Source organism: Crinia signifera, chromosome 4 (genome assembly GCF_055691185.1).
Source record: "Crinia signifera chromosome 4, ASM5569118v1, whole genome shotgun sequence".
Taxonomy (NCBI): Eukaryota; Metazoa; Chordata; class Amphibia; order Anura; family Myobatrachidae; genus Crinia; species Crinia signifera.
The window spans coordinates 198,869,942-198,883,355 of record NC_139220.1 but is presented as its reverse complement, the minus strand read 5'-3'; the positions used below and the strand labels follow the sequence as shown (position 1 = coordinate 198,883,355).

At 42.2% G+C, this 13,414-nt stretch overlaps 1 protein-coding gene across 1 annotated transcript in view; it reads right to left on the bottom strand.

The window, feature by feature from the left end:
• Window positions 1–13,414, bottom strand: part of ITIH2 (inter-alpha-trypsin inhibitor heavy chain 2) — a 56,389-nt gene that overhangs the window by 26,798 nt on the left and 16,177 nt on the right. Inside the window, exons 6-14 of the mRNA XM_083183390.1 lie at window positions 12,474–12,636; window positions 12,252–12,359; window positions 10,309–10,434; window positions 8,577–8,693; window positions 7,730–7,898; window positions 5,278–5,403; window positions 4,176–4,357; window positions 2,992–3,180; window positions 2,301–2,440 (exon numbers count right to left, since the gene is read on the bottom strand). Of these exons, the coding sequence (XP_083039516.1) occupies window positions 2,301–2,440; window positions 2,992–3,180; window positions 4,176–4,357; window positions 5,278–5,403; window positions 7,730–7,898; window positions 8,577–8,693; window positions 10,309–10,434; window positions 12,252–12,359; window positions 12,474–12,636 (1,320 nt within the window). The remainder of the gene's footprint in view (window positions 1–2,300; window positions 2,441–2,991; window positions 3,181–4,175; window positions 4,358–5,277; window positions 5,404–7,729; window positions 7,899–8,576; window positions 8,694–10,308; window positions 10,435–12,251; window positions 12,360–12,473; window positions 12,637–13,414) is intronic.

Here is a 13,414-nt window from a genome sequence, read left to right as displayed (position 1 = left end):
TCTCTTCTACCCACCTCTTTCCCCTCTCACCCTTTCTTTCTCCTCCCTACCCAGGGCCAGATTAAATCAGGGGCAAAAGAGGTCAGTACCCCTGGGCCCCCCTCTAGCTAGGGGCCCCCTGTGGTTGGCATGTAATTTTTTTTTATCTAAAGGTTTTTGTGCATGGGAGCGGAGTAGTGCTGCAGCATCACCTATCTGCCATTGTCACAATGATTAATGGTGCTGAGCATCGGGAGCTGAGGCACACTGACTGCACAAGTGTACAGTGCATTACTGGGAGTTGGCTAAGTTGTAGTTACGCCTCTGGCAGCCACATATGTAATTTCCCCCTTGCTCCAAAAACCTAGTGAGGGGGAAACAGCATATGCAGGGGGGGGGGGGGGGAGAATACTGACCCTGCAAGCTATGACAGCGAGCGGGCAGCACCAGAAAGCATTGAATACACCCCATTATGTGTGGAAAATAAATTATTTGAATGTAAGGATTAAACTCCAGATTGGGATATGTAGCTTTATGGGTACTGATATGTTAGTTGGGCGCCCACTAAGCTATTTGCTTAGTTTTCCGCATCCCCCTGTGACAGCGATCAGAAGATGATCGTATACAAGATGAAAAGATGTTCCAACTATATTTTTATATCATTACAAATATAGGGGGAGATTCTCTAACACAGAAATGCCGTAAAACCCCCATTATCTGGGTTTTTACCGCATTTCTGTATGCTTGATTGTGCCTTCGCAGTGGCAGCACTGCAGAGGGAATCGCCAGCAAAAGGCGATTCCCTGCAGAAGCCTATGGGCTTCTTACAGCAGCGCTGTTTGAGGGATCCGTCACAGATCCCTCCCAGCATGCCCTGCGGCCGGCGCATCACTCTGCACATGCGCAGATGGACTCCCGGGTCACAGACCGGGAAGTCCAGTGCCGGCAACGCATCGCAAGGGACAGCTCTTATCGCAAGAGCTGTCCCTTGCGTTAATAACAGCATATGTTAGAGCATATGCCGTTAATAATAATGCGATGCCCGGCGATAATGGGCAGTGGATGTTACAACATCCCACCCATAGTGTTATCCAAATAATTTTTAAAGTAAATATCATCCATTTTTAGGATAAAAATTATCCAAGATCAGGCAAGAGGCCCTATATTGCTTCTGATATTTCAATGTGCAGTGGCGGTTTTTACCTATGGGCTGCAGGACTGCAACACCCCATGTCAAATCTGCCCCCTTACTTAGCCCTGGTGAAGCCAGATGCAGTCCATGAGATTGAACTGGCTTCACTGTGACTGGCAGTGACTTCCTATTGGAAGTCCCTCCCTTCGAGGCTGCCAGTCCGGGCTACAATAGCCAGAGAGCTGTAGGAAGCCACTCTCTGCCTCGCTGTTCAGCCCTAGCCGGCTTCTGCAGGCTACAGCTGATTCAGCCCATAAAAGCCAGGGGTTTGCACATGTGCAGTACCATTGCCGATACTGCGCATGCGCCGGGCCTGGTGCCTGTCACTATATTCTACAGGTGCCGGGTGCCTGGACAGCAAGAAGGTGCAGTGGTAGCGGCATGGAGCGGGACCTGGCAATGTGGCCAGAAAGGTAGGAGATGCTGCTGCTAGTGCAGTACGGATGGTGTAATGGATAGCATTATTGCATTACTGCCTCACAGTATTCAGGTCATGGGATCAATCAATCAGCTCAGCGTGGCTGTCCCCGGCGCCTCCTCCTCCTCCCTGCAGCCGGAAGGACGGCCGGCCTTGCTAGGGGGAGGAGGGGGGTCGGCGAGATGGCGGGATTGCGGTGGAGCCGGCAGGTGGGGAAAAGAAGCCACAGGCTTCTATAGGGTATCGCCACCCAAAGGTGGCGAGACCCTACTATGCCGTATCGGTGCGGCCGGGTTTTAATACATAGGAAAATGCGGTAAAACGGGGGGTTTACCGCATTTTCAGCTTAATACATTTCGCCCATAGTCTTATATTTCTACATTGAATTGGTTAAACTCCGGGCCAGCGACAGGGAAGGTCAAAGGGTACACCCATACCGAATTAAAAAATGAACAATACTGCACCCTTCCATCAGCTTCCCTTACCTATTACATTGCATAATGAATATTAATTTTATATATATATATATATATGTTTGTAATAATAAAGAAACACATTCAATATGCAATGTAATAAAAATCTGCTACTTAGTGGGGAGGGGTCGGTGGCCCCAGATATATCAGTGTACTGGGCCCCAAGATTTCTGTTGTCGGTCCAGGACAAACTGAACAATGAGCACTGTACAAGACAATTAATTCACATTTTTGTTACCTCTCAGCTAATAGCTGGTTAATAGTCAGCTGGGCCCAGTATTGTTTGGCGAAATCAGGAAACGCATGTTTACTTTCTGCAAAGAACTCATTCAATGCTTCCACTTCGGTGATCGTATCCACTAAGAACTCTACATTCTCCTGAATAAAAATGATGCCATATTGTTATTGTAATATAATTAGATTTTTGAAACCTGTGTAAATTTTGTCATGCAGCGCAAAAAAAACCACACACTTACCAGGAACTTTATTTTATATATAAAGAGAGATAGAGAGATAATATAGACACATACAAACTGTTGACATGCTTAAAATGTCAACAGCCACAGTGCTGAATTTAAACCTAGTCTTCACTCTAACATTACTATTGTCCACATTTTAAATGTGTCAAAGGTTTTACTTTATCAATATTGTAATCTTCGAAACATTATGACATTGAACATTTTGGCGGTATTATCTGACAGCAACCGGATTGTAGACAGCATGACTACATCCTGTCTCTAGATGCATACCCAACACATTTCTGTTATGTTATGTAAAAGCTGATTACACATACTGCCTTGTGTGTGTATTTAACATATTGTGATGTACAGATTTTTGGGGGCACTACCTTAATTTTCGGTGACCTACAGTATTAACTTATTGTTCTGAAAACCTAGATGTGGTATTGTGTGATTACTGTCAGAACTTACAGCAGATGTTGCAGTGATGAAGCTCTGGACGTTCGAAGTCTTTTCAGGATCAACTTTACCAGCAACAACAATTTCACCACCTCCGAAATAATGGTGAAAGCGGCTGTTTGTCACATCTGTAATACCGCTTGTTGGATATTCAAACACAATATCTTTGAGCAGAGGGGTAGAGACCTTCTTATAGAATTCCTAGACGCAAATAAAAGGGAATATTAATTACTAGTACATTAGAATATTATATATATATATATATATATATACATACATACATACATACATACATATATACATAGAGACACACACAGCTTTTTGATTTGGAGTGAGATATATATATATATAGTTTCACGGAGCCAGTCCTCTTGCGGGGCTCGCTTCGCTCGCCCATGCTGCGGGCTCGGTGGATCGCTACGCTCGCCACACTATTTAAAATCAACTCCATGCCAACATGGATAGTGGAGGTATGAACTATCCATGTTGGCATGGAGTTAAGTTACTTTTTTAACATAGTTTGTGGCGAGCGTAGAACCCGGATGTAGCACGGCGCCATGAAACTACACAAGATATATATATATCTGAGGCTGTTTGTTTCTTAAAAAGTCCCTTTCCTGGCTTCTATTTATATGTGTAGATACACATTACATGGCACCGGGGCCATTGTGACTTACTTCTCTACGGAAGAGTGCCGAATTGAACTTTTCTTCTATATATATATATATATATATAGATATATATATAGCTATATATATATATCTATATATATATATATATATATCTATATATATATATATATATAGCTAGTGTCCACGAGTCTCCGTAATACTGCCATCTTCTGACAGAGAGGGAAAATACATCTCTTTCTCACACATGCACAAACACAGAAGGTAACAGACTAGCTTTCAAAGCTTTTGCTTCGAGCTGACTTACAAGTTCATATATAATCTCTGTGTTTCTCTCCATCATATACTGGAGGTTTCCCTGTATTTTCTTGATAACTTGTCAATGTGCTCTCTATGTAGGATACCTATGTTCATTTGTGTCAGTGTCAGCAGCTGGATTATCACATAAAATGCTCCACCAGGCACCATCTATTAACCACCGTGCAGCAAAACCCTTAAATCCCCCATAGAGGTGAGGTGCAAGGTTAGCCTTTTATTATGTAGGATAAGCAATCATAGAGTAGACACCTGGAGTTGAGCTGCTGTATTCTGGTTCCCAAATATCCTCTGAGCCAGACCGTGATTCTCCTGAGCAAGTCTCTCTAAGAAATCGTAGTCAACATCAAACCCAATGCCAAGCGAGTGCAGGGAGAACTCATCACGGTTATTTGCTTTAACGTTCTTAAGAATTTTAGTCAATTTTAATTCACCTGGAAGAACAGAAAATGGTAGATATATCAACCAAACCATTATCTACACAAATAAATACAAAGTAGAATCTGATTGGTTGCTATTGGCAACATCCCATCTTCAAAAAAACTCCCATTTTAGTAAATTTACCCCTTAGAGCTTTAGGTGTCATCTTTCCAAATCACAGCTGCACTTGGTTCTGCTTATAACTTAGAGGAAGCACTGATGACCAGCTTTCCTCATATTGTATATGTTGCATTAACTCTCAGGTTAATTCATGGGCGTTCCTATGAGAACTCTGGGTGTTCCCATGCAAATCACCCAGTGATGCGGGGGGCGGGCAGCTGACATCACCTGATGTCAGCTGCCCGCCCACTTCCTGCCGAGCGTGCACGTATATCTAAGTGACCTGAGAGTCACTTAGATATCTATGCACCTTCGACATCATTCGATGGTGCACGATGTACGTGGTTCCCCCTAGCCTGTGAATAGCGTGTTTATGTTAAACATCCATTCGCAGGCAGTGCAGGGGAACCCGCGATGCGAGGAGGGGTGGTGGGCGGCCTGGCATTCATCGGGCAGGGTCTGATGGACTCACAAGGCACCAAATTCGCAGCCTTGCAAATATACCAGAATAATGAATAACCCCCTAAAAAACAATTGCACAGAAAATTACACTGACAGTAAACTACAGTACCAGTATAATGTTTATTGAAGGTGAGAGGAAACTGCAGCATCTGAAGGAAACAGACACAAACATAGGAGAACATACAAAATACAATAAAACATTGTCCTGGTAATCATAGAACTGTGGCTCGAGAGCTGTGAGGTTGCAATGCTAACAACCATGTCACTGTGTTTCCCAAATATAGGCCAGTGTGGCGATAGTGGCTCAAGCTACGTTATGAGACTTGCTTGGCTTAGTCCTGTTTTATCTTACCCACGGTAGGATCTCCATCTGACACCAATACAATCAAAGAAATTGAGTTTGGTTCCAACAAATTCTGTTGACTGGCTTCTTTCAGTATAAAGATGGCCCTTAAAAGTGCCTCATTGATGTTGGTACCTGTTAAAATAATTATACAACATTATAGAATTTATTTAGTCACAGTAAATTAAACTGGATTTGCAGTGAACAGGTCATTTGAGTATTTCTAATACAGGGCCCAGCCTGCTTGCAACCCATTTGTTACAGGAAATTGTAACCTGCTAAATTCCCTCACATGATTATACGGATTCAGTATTGAATCCCGGCGGTCGGGATCCCGGCGTTCAGAATCCCGACGCCGGAATCCCGACAGCCGAAATGCCGACAAGGGGGGGACGTGGATCGCCCCCCCTTGCGGGCTCGCTGCGCTCGCCACGCAGCGGGCCCGGTGCCTCGCTACGCTCGGCACGCTAATTTATTCTCCCTCCAGGGGTGTCGTGGACACCCCAGAAGGGAGAATGTGTCGGCATTTCGGCGGTCGGGATTCCGGCGTCGGGATTCTGAACGCCGGGATCCCGACCGCCGGGATTTTAACTGCATCCCGATTATACCTCCCTGTGGTTAGCTAATTGTTCTGTCCTGCTTTCTGTACCCCTACTCATGACATACTACACATCCAGGGCTGGATTAAAGCTGGGGTGGTGGGCAGTGGCGTAACTAGATATTCATAGGCCCCATAGCAAAAGTTTGTAAGGGCCCCATATTTAGCAACTGATGGTGATAAACGTATGTAAAATATGTTACTTATACAGTAAGAATGGGCCCCCTTCAGCTCTGGGCCTCATAGCAGCTGCACCCCTGCACCTAGGGTAGTTACACCCTTGGTGGTGGGTATATTATGTTGTGCATACTGTAACTCCCAACATGACCCATACCAGTAAGTACAAATGCTCTCTACCTGAACTTCTCTCTCATTATATATTATAGGGGTCATCTGTGTTGAACTATTCAATTTATAATAAAGACATTTTAACACAGATGACACCAATCATAAATTAAGAGGAAAATGCAGGGAAAGAGCACTTTATCCCTTCTGTAATTGGTCATGTTGGATTGTGCATATTATATTTAAACCACTGAAGTATATTAGATTTAAACTAATAGTGTAACAATTTATAGCTCCACCTAATTGTGAGAAAACTATTTGATATATTATACTGTATATACATTATATATATTTTAAGTTTTCTTGTAGTGTAAATAATTACTCATCTAGTCATACGCAATAATAGCAGCAGCCTCTGTACTACACGGGACAAGAATTAGGAGAACAATGATGTTACTGTGCTCTGGCCAGGGGGCCCCCTGAAAGTGGGGGGTCCAGGGTACAATATTCCTTGTGCCCCCGTAAGTCTGGCTATTACACATCTGTTTACGCCAAAGTATATTTTCAGCACAGCTTGTTCCAGGCCAGCCGTTCCCCAGGATACTGGTTAATGACTAATCCTTGTCTTTGGTTATCAGTCTATCCAGCAGTTGGAGGTAAGAGAAAAAGAAATGTTCTTAAAAATGTTAACATTCTTAAAAGGACTGTTCAATGAAGTACTCCTCAATCTGCTGTTGTTGGGCCATATAACGCAGGCAGAGTTATCAACTAGCCTGTCTTAAACCCAGGATTTATAAAGTGTGTTTATTTGGAGGGGGGTGGGTTGGGTTGGGTTGATGCACTGAAGTCTAAAAAAACCTTTAAATCCCTATAGGGAGATATAGAGGGTGACAATGTTAAGATGCACACACATATAATTAAAACAATATTACAACAGGAATTTGGAGCAGAAATGTGTAAAGATATAAAGGGGGAGAGGTGCGATCAGCATTGAAGAACAGATTATATGTCACTTTTATGCATTGGAGGCTCCACACTATAAAGTTGCTGCTGACCTTTGTCAGGTTGTATAACATTATATCATATAATATTGGGTGAGACTTTACATTGTGTGTGTGTGCGCCCAAAAAAATTCCCTTGGTTTCCTCCATTAACAGTGAGGTTTTATGGAAGTGCAGCCACCCAGCCAGCAGTGATAAGCAATTACAGAAGATACAATATATCATGAACTTTCCAAGTGTACCTGCTAACCTTTTTAGGTGCCAAACCTGGATGGCTGGAAAAGGGGTGGGGCATCAGGTAGAGGGGCATGGCCTTGTGGCACAACCCCCACCATTGTCCTTTTGAGGGCATTTGCAGTGCTCCCTGAGCAGCTGGACAGCCCCTGTACTGTAAAATGCGGAGTAGCTGTGATCACTGGCTCCTACATCTTGGACAATGTGGCTGGCGGGTGGGACAGTGCCCAAATAGTGGGATTGTCCCTCTGTAATCGTGACAGTTGGGAGGTATGTTCCAAATATAAATCTAAAACTTTGGTGAGGTAAAGTGCTTTTAAGATTTTCTGCTTTTCACACTTACCTCCAATAGCCTGTATATTCTGAACATATGTCTTGGCACTTTCTTTTTCAACAGAAGAGGCATAAACAAGCTCATCCTTCCAGCATCGAATGTTGTGGTTGAAGTCAACAATACCAAATTGGTCATCAGGTCGAAGGTCGTCCAAAATAGCTTTCATAGCTTCAACAGTCTGAAGGAAAAAGTAATACCTATGGAGACTTGCATTGGGTGTCCATCATATAAACAAAAACTACTGTCACTGGTATTGCCAACTGCTGGTTGCCTGACTCACACATTGCTCAACATCTTTAACATTTATTTATTTATCATCAACTGCAGGCTGACAAGGAAGTCAGATGGGTTATACAATCGATGTGCATGTTAACATTTTTGCGAATATTTAGACATACGAACCATTTGTGTATCAGCATAAGATTCACAATAATAGTTCTCTTGGCTTTACAACACAAAGAGAAAGCACTAATGATCTTTTTGTTCACATACATTACATAAAACACCCTTTAGACATGAGACTATGCTAGTGTTTTGATGACAACAACAGGGTTCTACCAGTACTACAGTACTCTACTGTACATACTAAATGAAAATGCCAACAAAAATACATAGCATGTGATACACCAAAAATAGTTTTTTGTTTTCGACCACAAGGGGATGAAAAGGAAAACTGCTGAAATAGGTACAGAATGAAAAGAAAAAGCATTTTAAAAAAAGAAAATAGTGTTAATGACTAGGTAAGTTGCTAAACGTAATTTTCTGCTTCTTGTATCATAAGCTACATTTGTTAAATACTTTTACATTTGTACTGTTCAATTGTGTATATTAATTATGCTGTATATTGTAAACTTACCTGTCTCATTTTAATGCCCCACATGGAACCACTGACATCAATAACAAATAAAATATTCTTTGGAAGTGGTGGTTGATTTTCTGGAGCAAAGAAATGGAGGAAATATCCATTGAACACCTGAAGAATAATCAATCTGTGAGGTCAGTGTAAAGGGACTATATATATATATATATATATATATATATATATATATATATATATATATATATAATATATACACTAAACATACCCTGTTTTAACCCATAATGCATAGCTTATGTTAACCAGTTCCCTAGATGATTATTGACAGGTGTGTTGGTAACTGCGCACCTATAAAAGCACAGTCTGCTGTGAGCTTTAGACCAGATAGCATGCCTGGATTCAAACATTGATGTGATAGCTATGTGTATTGTAGCCATATTGAGCGATAGTGCTAGGACCTGCAGAAAGGTGGGGTCCCTTGACGGGGGCTGCAGGCTTAAATGCATTGATCAATTCATGAACCAAATCTCCACTATTTATTATCTGTTAATTTAGTGTGTGCAGAGCCCCTCCAATGTCTATATATATATATATATATATATATATATATATATATATATAGACTTAGTATAAGGTTATATAATGTATCTTCATTAATGTATCTTTAAATAGCCATTTTTCCATTTTACTGCTCCTTGTCACTACCTAATAAGCACCAATTTTAACAATTAGGCTTATGTGAGGGAAGTTTACATATAAATGAATGGTCACTTACAAAATCTAATAACTTTTTTAATTAAAGCAGGATATAGCTAAATAAATAAATACCATATGAGATTAGGCTGGATGGTACTTATGTAGTATCTGGGCTGCCGATTTTGTGATTGTATGCCTTACCTTAAGGCATACAATCAGATGCGATGCGATTCGATGCGATTTTGCATAGGATTCAATGTTAAGAAGGTCCTGTTCATTTCCCCACTATCCAAGTGGGCATAGAGTTGATTTTATATAGCGTGGCGAGCGCAGCGAGCCACCGAGCCCGAAGCGTGGCGAGGGGACGCATATTTCTTAAAAAGTATTCTGTGTCCCCTCGCGGGGCTCGCTACGCTCGCCACGCTTCGGGCTCGGTGGCTCGCTACGCTCGCCACAGGTTTATATCCAACTCCATGCCCACTTGGATAGTGGGGAAAGGAAAAGGACCCATTTTTCCCATTGAATTCTATGTTAAAATGGACTCAGACCATTTTAACATTGAATCCTATGGAAAAATCTTGACCATCGCATCGCATACGATTTGGTCGCATGCGATGCGATGCGATGCGATCTGATCCGATTTCTAAATCGGACGCCCAGATACTACATAAGTACCGGCTGGATCAATTGAGAACACAATTCAGTGTGTGTGTATATATATATATATATATATATATATATATATATAGATATATCTAATATAATATAGATATATCTAGATATAGATAGATAGATAAATATAAGTACACTTCAGCGCGCCAGTGATTTATATAAATGAGTCCATATCCTCAATACAAGAATGCAGCATGTTATTATTGGAGCTATATAAATAATACTCAATAGCAAAAAATGGGCTCTATCTATTTTACTTGATCAAAGGATGGGGATGGCTACATACTGTGAACTGTCTGTACGATAAAAGTTGCTTTTTATGAATAATTAAAATTGCTGCATAGTCTAAGAAACCTTAATTTGGATGAGCTCTTGTGTTCATATTTCTCTTTAGCCTACTTACCTGCAGCTGACTGGACTTATCTCTATTGACATCATATTTCACGCTAAGTCTTCCGTCCACTGCTGTTGTTAGGCAGGTAGGACATGTTCTCTGCTGATCCACAGTAGGCTTGAAGGATATATGAGCCTAGCGGAAAAATGCAAAGCTAAAATTTGCACACAAAAAAATTTGCACACAATTTTGAACAAGGCAGCTTTATGCATAGGGTATTTTTGTAAATATCATAGCACAGTATTAACTAGCTGCTACTACTACACGTCACTGCTCACAGTTGGAACCAGTTGTCACCCCTCGCCAACTAGGAGCTTGGGATTTGTATATGATATATTCATACATCTCAACTGTCACAATTTTTGATTGACAGGCAGGGATGTTTGTGGGGATGGGCATTGTCATTTTGTAGATGCCTCTGCCTGATTGACAGGCAGAGATGCCTGGGGGGATGGACAGAGGTGTTGGTCATTGACAAGGCTGAGGACTGAGCCACGAAGCACAGTTTTCTTGGCCCACAAGTTGCCCTGTGACAGACAGCCTGAATAAGGTCAAACTTACTCAGGCAGCTGTTGCAGAGGAGCATCGCAATCCGATGTACACCTCCTGCGACATTTGCATTGCTATTATAAGCTGCATCACTGAATCAGGCCCTATATTACTAGCATTTGGTTGACCGTCTCTAGTTCTTTCACACCTTTCATCCTCATTAGGCATAGCATACATGATTGAGTTCTATGGTTGTGTGTGGTGGCATAGCAGTAGTCCCTGCAGAGCCCACAGTGGCTGGGAAGTGCTACTTGTGGGCGCTGGGAGGGCTATTGTGGGCTTGTGGGCGCTGGGAGGGCTATTGCTACTCCACTCTCCAGACTAGCAGATGCATGTTCTGTTGCATCTGCCCCCATTGAAAATGTTCCTCTCAGAGGCCAGGGGGGATCCTTTGACAATGACGGCCCCTAACAGCCATTTTGGATGCTATGTCTGAAAATTGACAGTTAGAAGCTGATTAGTTTGTGCTGTTGGCTCCATGTACCCTACTTATTGGAGATAAGTAGCCACTTTGACTGTGCATGTTATTATCGCAAAGCAGAAGACAACTACAATTATTTTGACTAAAAATACAGTAGCTCCACTAAGGATAATGAACAATAAATTACCCCCTTTATGGTGTTGGCAGAGCTGCATTACATGTCTTGACACTGTGGAATGTGACCAGCTGGTTTAATGCCTTCGGTAGCTTCAGTAGAGCAGTGACAATTTTTTTGTTCAAACTTTAATAACAAGTTGACAAAGTTCCTGCTCTCTTCACATGAGGAAAGGCAGAGATCGCAAGCTGGCACTTGACAAAATAGCTGATGGTAAATTACCTCTCTCCTTAGTAACACTGGGTCACTTAGTGCTGCCAATGGTGCCTATGTCAGCACCAATTTTGTAGTCTGCTATTAGCACATGCAGGCAGAAGACACAGAAATATTACATATTGATAATCAATAAGTAAAGGGATTTTTTTCTGTCTTTTCCCTTCTCCTTATTTCCCCTTAGCATATATGTATTAAATAAAGCACAATGTAGCAGGGCCCAACAATTGTAGGGGCCTTTGAGCAGGGGTGGGTGGTGGTCTCACAATCACATTCTCTAAAAACCTGCCTCCCAATCTGCAGTCAAACAGTGAATGGCTCTCAGCATGCTGATTGGTGGATGGCTGAAGCTATGGACCAATCTGAGTGCTGACAGCCATTCACTGTATGGGAGCACATGGAGAGACAGCACAAGACCACATAAGGGGCTTATTATGAATTTTTATTATTGGTTCCCACAAATGGGTGTGTAAGGGCCCCAATGCATTACTTTGCCCATGGCCTGCTATGCTGTTATGATGGCTCTGCATGTATGTCCAGCTCAGCACCACAATATATGAAATGATATCTAAGAATAATAAATTCAGCCATTACCTTCTTATCACTTTTGTCAACAGTGACGAGATTAGCAAATTGTCCTGCTACTGGATTTACCACATTGACGGAACTGATGCCCTCTGGCTCTAAAATGTAGATATCCACCTGGAAACACAATATTACAATGATTGTAAAATAAAGTAAATACAATAACAACCTAATGATCAGTAATAAAATCATAGGCAAAATTATTTTCATTATATGCTCTATAGCTCTTACCTGAAAATGTTTGGCCAATCTGCCCGGCTGAAGATACAGAACATGCTCATAGACACCTAATTTCCTCTGAAGTGCTTCTTGGTAATGAAGTTCAAACTGCACCTTGGTTCCAGCCGGCACATTCAATTCAGCCTTGAAGTTTTCCATATCTAGGGAATTTGTTCTGTGCAGTGATACATGCAAAATTATAACTATTTCACACTATTAGTATTCGTAACTAAAAGACATACAACTGAATATTTCCAGTTACCACTTTTCAGCTCTTTCAATGCATTCTACATAACTTGCTAATATTACCAGCAAGTGATTACGTGGGAGAGAAAATACAATGGCAGGTATTCAATGCGGCCGGCAAGGGGGTTAAACAGCGAGTATATGGGGGGGGGGGGGGGATATTGAATAGTGCCTGGAATGAGTGATCGGATCCGGCACTTAAGTTGGTATATGCAGGTTACAGCCTGTAAAGAATGCTGTTTAGTCATGGTAAATGGCATTCTCTGACTTAAATGTCAAGTGCTATTCTGTTAGAGTTCACGGTAAGTCCACAACTCAAATTGATGCACTAGAATTGATTTGATGGTTCGTCTCACACCTCAGGAGGGTGAGAGCAGAAATTCAATAGCACATTGAAATAATTCCAATCACTATGGCCCTTATTCTGATCGGTGCGGCCGGATCCGAATATGCGGCCAGGACCGTGCGTGCGAAACCCCGCCTTCCATACGGATCGCCAACTCCGTCCGTACGCGGTAAGAAGCTGGCCGAACGGACCGCACGTGTATTTTTCACGGAATACGCCTCCTCCATCTCAGGGAACCTCCCCCATCATTCGATGGTCGCAGACCATCGAATGCAGGACCGAGTGCTCCACCAGCTCCCGCAACCTCAGACCACACGGACATTTTTCCGTGCAAAAGCAGGGATCTGGGCAGGCAGCTGAC